Source organism: Leptonychotes weddellii, chromosome 2, assembly GCF_054177405.1.
Source record: "Leptonychotes weddellii isolate Sample4059 chromosome 2, ASM5417740v2, whole genome shotgun sequence".
NCBI lineage: Eukaryota > Metazoa > Chordata > Mammalia > Carnivora > Phocidae > Leptonychotes > Leptonychotes weddellii.
The window spans coordinates 137,522,310-137,531,303 of NC_138370.1; the positions used below are offsets into that span (position 1 = coordinate 137,522,310).

At 41.1% G+C, this 8,994-nt stretch overlaps 1 protein-coding gene across 1 annotated transcript in view; it reads left to right on the forward strand.

Moving 5' to 3' along the window:
• The first annotated feature begins 228 nt into the window (after positions 1-228).
• SPMAP2L (sperm microtubule associated protein 2 like) overlaps positions 229-8,994 on the forward strand; it is a 51,250-nt gene continuing 42,484 nt past the window's right edge. Inside the window, exon 1 of the mRNA XM_081813156.1 lies at positions 229-330. Coding sequence (XP_081669282.1) covers positions 229-330 — 102 coding nt within the window. The remainder of the gene's footprint in view (positions 331-8,994) is intronic.

Here is an 8,994-nt window from a genome sequence, read left to right on the forward strand (position 1 = left end):
AGTGTGCACACACACACATGTACGTCTGGGAGCCATATTTTAATTCTGGGCAAGTTACTAATAAATATTTTCCTTACCCCTTAGTTTCCTCTTTGTAGTTAATGTCATGTGACAAGACCTTTCCTTTGGCAAGAGACTCACCGCGTCTCCACAGCTTGTGGGGTTTATTTTTTCTGCTTATACCTTACTATCAAGTTTAGTTTTAAACACGTGAGGTTGGAGACGTCCATGACTCATGCCAGTGGAGATGTCAGAAGTTCTGAGCTTCGCATTGAGAGAGGAGCCTGGGCTGACAATATAAGTTTGGAAGTCATTAACATCATCAAGAAGGTATTTATTTATTTATTTATTTATTTATTTATTTATTTATTATGTTTCCCTTTTTTTTTTTTTAAAGATTTTATTTATTTGACAGAGAGAGCACAAGCAGAGGGGGAGAGAGGGAGAAGCAGGTTCCCCGCTGAGCAAGGAGCCCGATGTGGGACTCGATCCCAGGACCCTGGGCCAAAGGCAGCCACTTAACCAACTGAGCCACCCAGGTGTCCCAATCAAGAAGATATTTAAAGGCATAAGGCTAAATGGGGAGGGATGAAGGAGGAGGAAAAGGAATGAGAGAAGCAATGAAGACAGTTTACTTGATGCAACATCAAATTGGAACTCCGATATTTGGAGACTCATGGAAGATGAAGTGACTTGAGAAGGTCACTTCGTGTGGAGTAATGAGACAGAGGCCTAGCTAGATTCAAATGGGTTAAGGGTGAAGGGAAGTTGGAGATGTGGAGATAGCACAAGTGGAAAACTTATATTACAGGGGCACCTGGGTGGCTCTGAAGGTGTCTGCCTTCAGCTCAGGTCACGATCCCAGGGTCCCACGCATCGGGCTCCCTGCTCAGGGCAGAGCCTGCTTCTCCCTCTCCCTCTGCCATTCTCTCTGCTTGTGCTCTCTGGCTCTATCTCTCTGTCAAATAAATAAATAAAATCTTTAAAAAAAAAAAGAAAACTTGTATTACAGATAAATCTGTGACTTCTGGCAGAGATCTAGACTCTACAATGATTTCTTATATTTCTTTAAAAAATATTTATTTATTTATTTTATCGAGGGAGAGCATATGAGCATGAGTTAGGGGAGGGGCAGAGGGAGAGAATCTTCAAGCAAACTCCCTGCTGAGCTCAGAGCTTGGGGCCCAAAGGTGGGGCTGGATCCCATGACCCTCAAGAACCAGATGCTTAACTGACTGAGCCACCCAGGCACCCCAACAACCATTTATTACATTTCTAGCAGGATCCCGATGATTTCACCAATGTGAAATCCAACACAATTGGATGCCTACTACACACCATACTGTTATGTTAGAATTATTGAGAGGAACACCTGAGGAAGCTTCCGCTCAAGTAGAATGTGGGTTCTACAGCCCAACTGCCTGAGCTCAAATCCCAGCCCTGTCACTAACTAGCTCAATGAATTTCAGCATTACCATAATGTGAGTCTCAGTTTCTTCATCTGTAGAATGGGCAGTACCTATATCATAAGGCTGTTGTAGAGATACAAAGTGTTTAGAAGATGCCTGGCACATAGTAAGTGCTCAATAAAGATTACTTTCATTATCTTTTTCAAGGAGCTAGTTTAAGTAAGAAAATAAAGAGACTTATAAATACAAGGTATTAAGTGTCATGATCGAAGCATGCATTGGGGCTATGGAAGCCAAAGGAGTTGCTTGGCCTAATAGGAGCCCAGGAAAGAGTCTCATTGAGGTGAGGTATAAACCATCTGGACTATATCGTTTTTTTCTCATCACGACCCTATAAGGAGGACATACTACATTTAACAAAGGAATTGTAGCTTAGAAATATCAGAGAACAGATGATGAAGAATCCGGAAAGCTGCTTTAAAGATTGATTGATTTCGGTATTCTGCAAAACTGTGAAGGCCTAGGAATCTGTAGCTTTGAGATCATATGTATCTTGAACAAAGACTGTATCTCCTATCCTTTGCTTGATGAATTAAATTTCTCAACTTGCATTAAACAGCTATGAGGGAGGGTGGGAGACAAGGAGAGATAAAGACTTGGCCGAGGCTTTGTTGCTCTGTTATATGGCTTCTTTCTCCAGTGGTGACTTGTGTGTTAATATTGATGTTGCAGGATTTCTTTTCCTTTAGTGCCCGTGGTTCTCGGTCATAACGCTTCGAAGAATGAAGAGGTAGACCAGACGAAGAGTGGTGGGTAGCAAAGCAAAGTTTATTGAGTGATAATAGTACAAAGTTCCCAAAGAGGGAGGGGACCCCAGAGGGTTGTCACCAGTTTCTAAGTCTAGGGGTTTTTATGGGCTTGTGGGCGGGCTGTTTTAATCTGATTAACCCCCTCCCCCCCCCCGCCCATGCCCCTGTCATCCAATCAGGTTTTTGTCATCTACCTATCACATGGGAAAGGGTGGAGGGCTCCTTCCAGGGTGGTGTAAAATCCTTTTCAGGGTGGTTTCCTCTTAGGGCAGGGATGCCTTGTTCCTACCTGCCTTTCTTCCAACTCTCCTTCATTATTGACTCTGGGACTAAAATTTAGTGCTTAGTTAATAAGAAAGGAGTTATAGTAAACCAATCTGACCAAGTCCCTTTTGTTTAAAACCTGTCCATGTTTCTCCATGGTCAAGCCCTCAACAAGTCCTGGTTTAAGATAAGTTTCTATTCATGTTCTTTCCATTCTTGAATGTCCCTTTATGAAAAGTCTTCCTCGGGGCGCCTGGGTGGCTCAGATGGTTAAGCGTCTGCCTTCGGCTCAGGTCATAGTCCCGGGGTCCTGGGATTGAGTCCCGCATTGGGCTCCCTGCTCCTTGGGAGCCTGCTTCTCCCTCTGCTTCTCTCTCTCTCTCTGTCTCTGTCTCTCATGGATAAATAAATAAAATCTTTAAAAAAAATAAAAATAAATAAATAAAGGCACTGGATTCTTACAATTTAAGACCACTTTGTAATTCATGATGTGATAGATTATTATAATAGCTGCCAATAAAATCAAGCCTTCCTATGCTTATGCCTGTTTGCAACATGATATTGCTGTACTTCCCATCAAAAAAAAAGAAAAGTCTTCCTCTACTGACGCATCGAGTCTCTGCTTTTGAGCTGGTTTCACTGGGTTTTAAGAATTCTGTGATCTAAAATCTTTCTACACAGAGTATAGTCCATGGACCAGCAACACTGTCATCACCTGAGAACTTGTTAAAAATGCAGAATCCCAGACCTACTGAATCAGAAATTGCATTCTGACAAGCTGTCCGTGCACATTAAAATTTAAGAAGCACTATTATAAAATAGGTAAAAGGAACTTAGGAAAACTTCAGGACACCAAGAGATTTTTTTGCACAGAAGTAGGATAAATTAAAACTAAATCTAACATGGAAATGTTTTCTAAAATCAGATTTATAAGTTCAAAATAAATTTTGTGACGTTTAGTATACTCATTCAAGTGAATTGCCACAGAGTTTAAGCTTCTTTGTAAGTACTCAACATTTTTCAGAGAGCTGGAATTTTATATTGATAAGTAGAACTTATCTGATGACAATGAAAAAGACAAATTTCTTATTTTAGACTCAGTCCTGGGACAAAGTCATCTCTAAGAACACAGGTCAGATAGAAGAGGTGAAACAGCTACTCTTGCCATATCTTTTTTCTTTCCCTTCCAGAATCAAGTGTAGCCACTTGTTTAAAATCTTTTTTTTTTTCTATTTCTTAAGAACTCATCTCTACACTGCTTGTAGACAACCTAGCATTCTCCATGACAGTTTGTTCAATTTGTTCTTGTTCTATTCCACACAGTCAAGAATTTGATAATTTTTTATTATGAGAAGCTACCTTTTCCTTTCTGTGAACTTCTTGGCTTCATGGAATTTTTTCTAACCACTTCTACCTGTAATTCTATTTGCCAGGTTTGCAGGTACATTTTAATATCACTTATAGGAAAGAATTTATCAATTTTAAATAATGTTAGGCTGGGCTCAGAAAGACATGGAGAGGAGCGCCTGGGTGGCTGGGTCAGTTAAGTGTCTGACTCTTGATTTTGGCTCAGGTCATGATCTTGGGATTGTGAGATCAAGCCCTGTGTGGAACTCCGTGCTGAACCCGAAGTCTGCTTTGCTTGAAATTCTCTGCCTCTCCCCTTCTCCCTCTGCCCTTCCCTCACTTGTGCATGCGCGTGCTCGTGTGCTCTTTCCCTCTCTAAAGTAAATAAATAAAATCTTTAGTGGCACCTGGGTGGCTCAGTCAGTTCTGCGTCTGCCTTCGGCTCAGGTCATGAGCTCCATGTCCTGGGTTGGAGCCCCAAGTCGGGCCTCCTGCTCAGCAGTGAGTCTGCTTCTCTCTCTCTGCCCTTCTCCACAGCTCGTTCTCTCTTTTTCTCAAATAAATAAATAAAATCTAATAAATAAATAAAATCTTAAGAAAAAAGAAAGACATGGACAAGTTCATGATGGTAAAGCAGCTTTGATTTTGAAAAAAAATGTTTGATTATGGAAGACATTGGGAGCCCAAAGTACAACTTTATCCAGTATGCCTGGCGTCCTTAGTTTATCTTATAAGGAAATGGCCAAGAGTGGGAACCGGGAAAGAAAGGAATTAAAAAAGGAGCCTCTCATCCTTGACTAATCCTCGGAGTGTGATGGTCTGGGAATCAAGACACCTGTTAAACTGTTTAAAGGTGAACATTTTACTCTAACTTAATTAAACTAATATGTTGGGGGACACCTGGGTGGCTCAGTTGGTTAAGCATTTGACTCTTGATCTCAGCTCAGGTCTTGATCTCAGGATTGAGAAGCCTACTTACAAAAAAAGATAAATAAATAAAAATACAAACAAAATAAAATAAACTACTATGTTGGATTAGCCTATTTTATGCCAGTCCCTGTGAAGTACTGTCCTGGTGCCCTTTACTGAGCATACTGCTCCAAACAAGCCAGTAATCTTGAATCCCATTCCCCACTCCCTCAAAGCTCCTTGTAGTGGAAAGAACATGATTTAATTTAATTTATTTAAGTTTATTTAAGCAATCTCTACACCCAGTGTGGGGCTCGAACTTAATACCCCAAGATGAAAAGCTGCATACTCCACCAACTAAGTCTGCCAGGTGTCCTAAAACAACATGATTTTAGATTCAAGAGATATAAGTTTAGACCCCAAACAGAAATTCATTTTTCTCATCTGTAAAGTGGGACAGATAGTACCTCTTTTTTTTTTTTTAACTTAAAGATGTACTTATTTGAGAGAAGAGAGACAGCAGTGGGGGGGGGGGCAGAGGGAGAGAGAGAATCTCCAGCAGACTCCCTGCTGGGCACAAACCCTGACGCAGGGCTTGATCTCACAACTCTGAGATCAGGACCTGCGCTGAAATCAAGAGTTGGACACTCAACCGACCGAGCCACCCAGGCGCCCCACTGATAGTATGTCTTAAATGTGGTAAGATTAAGACAAATCTGTAAACCTGTGGCCCATAGCCGCTACTCAATAAATGTTAGTTCCTCACTCTGGCACTGCCTAAAATGTCTTAATCCTTCAACAAAGATTGCTGAGTGTAGAAGGCAAAATGGTTGATGGAAGCCAGCCCCTTAGGGCAGGGTCTCTTTTCCCTACCTGTCCTCAGAGTTCCCCAGCTGCAGCCTTGCAATAGTAAGAATCACTGTGACCATGGCAGAGGCAGCTTGGGGATCCAGTGGAGATCCGAGATGGAGTTGCCACCCCAAACTACGATGGTGAACGTACACTGTAGGAAGGAAAGCCACAGATTTCAGTGTGAGCGAACCCTTGGAAATTCCCTTGGCTCTCAGTGTGGCCTTCAGCCCTGCTGATACCACTGTTACTGAGGCAATAGTCTCCATTGTTGTGGGCAGCCTCCCAGGGTAATTGACAGCGACAGGGGTTAGGAGAGGTAGAAAGGCCAAAGAACAGACATCAAAGGCAATTATCACAAAACCCAGCTTGCTGTGAATGGAGGCAGTCACTCAGAATCTCATTCTGGAACTAAACTCCCCAGACAGATTAAAAATTCTGATCATCCCCAAAGTAAAAACGAGACCCAGGAGCTTTCTATGAAAAAGATGTTTTCACCAAAAGCATACCAGCATCTGCTTCCTGGGGTAGGGTGTTCCCTGGCTTGCAAATACACTCCTTCCCAGTACCTCAAAACTGTTTGATTACATTTCCGAAGTAGTCGCATCTGTTTTTCATCGTGCAGTACGGTCCTACATTCCTTCCTGCCAGTTTGCAGCACATAGTCATGCAGCACCTACTATGTGCATAGCATTGCTTCGGGTAATATGACAACCTGGCCATAGAGGTGGGCAGGGGAGCACATTAACACAAACCAGAGATCTTACAATGATTATCACCCTGTCAGTTATTTTTGTCAGTATTGGCTCCTGGCCATCAGGAAAAATTCCTCTCCAGTTGGCCATAAAATCTGATAGAGCCAGTGTTTTTGATGGTCCCAGAGAATTAAGCTTCCCATATTCTTCTTGTTCTTAATATTGGGAAATAGATCCCAAATTCTAATGGTCTCTCTCTCTCTCTCTTTTTTTAAGTATTTTATACACTTATATTTTAGTGTATATAATTCTCAACTTTGTTATTATTATTATTAATTTGGGGTAATATACCTACATATCCCTAAAACTGAGATCCCTATACCTTATTATTTTGCAATTCCCATTTTTCACTTAGCAATATACCCTAAAGATCTTACATATCAATAAATACCCAAATTTGTATTTTTTGAATTTTATTTTCTTTTAGTAATCCCTACACCCAACGTGGGGCTTGAACTCATGACCCTGAGATCAAGAGTCACATGCTCCTCTGACCGAGCCAGCCAGGCTCCCCCTCAAATTTGTATTTTTCTTTTTACTACACAGTAATAGCTAAAATTAAACATTCTATTATTATTATTACTTATCCAGTAATTTCTGTTGATTGTCTTTAACAATGATCAAGAAACACAGAATAATCCTCCACTTCTTTTTTTTTTTTTTTTAAAGATTTTATTTATTTATTTGAGACAGAGAGAATGAGAGACAGAGAGCATGAGAGGGAGGAGGGTCAGAGGGAGAAGCAGACTCCCTGCTGAGCAGGGAGCCCGATGCGGAACTCGATCCCGGGACTCCAGGATCATGACCTGAGCCGAAGGCAGTCGCTTAACCAACTGAGCCACCCAGGCGCCCCACCTCCACTTATTTCTGTTGATTGTCATGTTCTCACACCATAATGCAACCTCCAGAATGCAGAGAACTTGTCTGCAGTATTCCGTATCTGAATGCCAGGCACCTAGTAGAAACTTCATAGATATTTGATAAATGAATGATTAAACGAATAACAAAAAATATTTTACTTTAAATGTTAAGATATAACTATTATTTTATTAAATTTTTACTATTTTACTTTCCTGAAGTTGTTATTTACTTCATTTAAAAATAATCATGGAGGGGCGCCTGGGTGGCTCAGTCGTTAAGTGTCTGCCTTTGGCTTAGGTCATGATCCCGGGGTCCTGGGATTGAGCCCCGCATCGGGCTCCCTGCTTGGCAAGAGGCCTGCTTCTCCCTCTCCCTCTCCCCCTGCTTGTGTTCCCTCTCTCACTGTGTCTCTCTCTGTCAAATAAGTTAAAAAAAAAATCTTAAAAAAATAAATAAAATAATCATGGAAATCACTGAATTGTACACCTGAAACTAATATTATACTGTGTGTTAACTAACTGGAATTTAAATGAAAACAAACAAAAAAAAATCATGGAACATACTCTTAAAAGCTTTAAGTAGTAAAACTTAACTTAAAAACTTAAAAACTCTAAAAAACTTTAAGTAGTAAAATAAAAATCGGGGGAAATATTCTTTCTTTTTTTTTCCGGGGGAAATTTTCTCTTAGTATTTGGGGAATATACTTACAGAAAGGCCTGAACTACCTCCAAATATAAATCTGTAAAAGTAGAGAATTTGATTTTAAATAACCTTAACCTTTGAAAAAGTTAACCGGAATAATCTGAAATCTAATACAACCTTTTCAAAAAGTCATGATAAATCTTTCCATGACTGAAATTCGAGGAACATTGAACACCTGAAATGACTGGAAGAATCACTGACTGGAGCATGGACAGAGGAAAATTTATTTTATTTATTTTATTTTTTATTTTAGATGAAAATTTTAAAATATCATAGTTACATGCTCCATTATATATTCACTTGCTCCTACTGAGCTTGCCTGAAAATATGCACTTCTTTTTTTTTTTTTTTTAAGATTTTATTTATTTATTTGACAGAGAGAGACACAGCGAGAGAGGGAACACAAGCAGGGGGAGTGGGAGAGGGAGAAGCAGGCTCCCCGTAGAGCAGGGAGCCCGATGCGGGACTCGATCCCAGGACCCTGGGATCATGACCTGAGCTGAAGGCAGTTGCTTAACCAACTGAGCCACCCAGGCGCCCGAAAATATGCACTTCTTTATGCCTGGTTTCACAATCCTTCTTTGAGGATGGATATTTTTGAAACATGGCACTTGTAGGCTGCAAGGGGCTAAAGTTGTTGCTTCTTTTTTTTTTTTTTTTTTTTAAGATTTTATTTATTCATTTGAGACACAGAAATACAGAGAGAGAAAGAGAGCATGAGCAGTGGGAGAGGCAGAGGGAGAGGAAGAAGCAGACTCCCCACTGAGTCAGGAGCCTGATGTGGGGCTTGAGACCAGGACCCTGGGATCATGACCCGAGCCAAAGGCAGACGCTTAACCATCTGAGCCACCCAGGCACCCCAAAGTTGTTGCTTCTTAAGAATGTGTTTATAGGGCGCCTGGGTGGCTCAGTTGGTTAAGCGACTGCCTTCGGCTCAGGTCATGATCCTGGAGTCCCTGGATCGAGTCCCGCATCGGGCTCCCTGCTCGGCGGGGAGTCTGCTTCTCCCTCTGACCCTCCTCCCTCTCATGCTCTCTGTCTCTCATTCTCTCTGTCTCAAATAAATAAATAAAATCTTTAAAAAAAAAA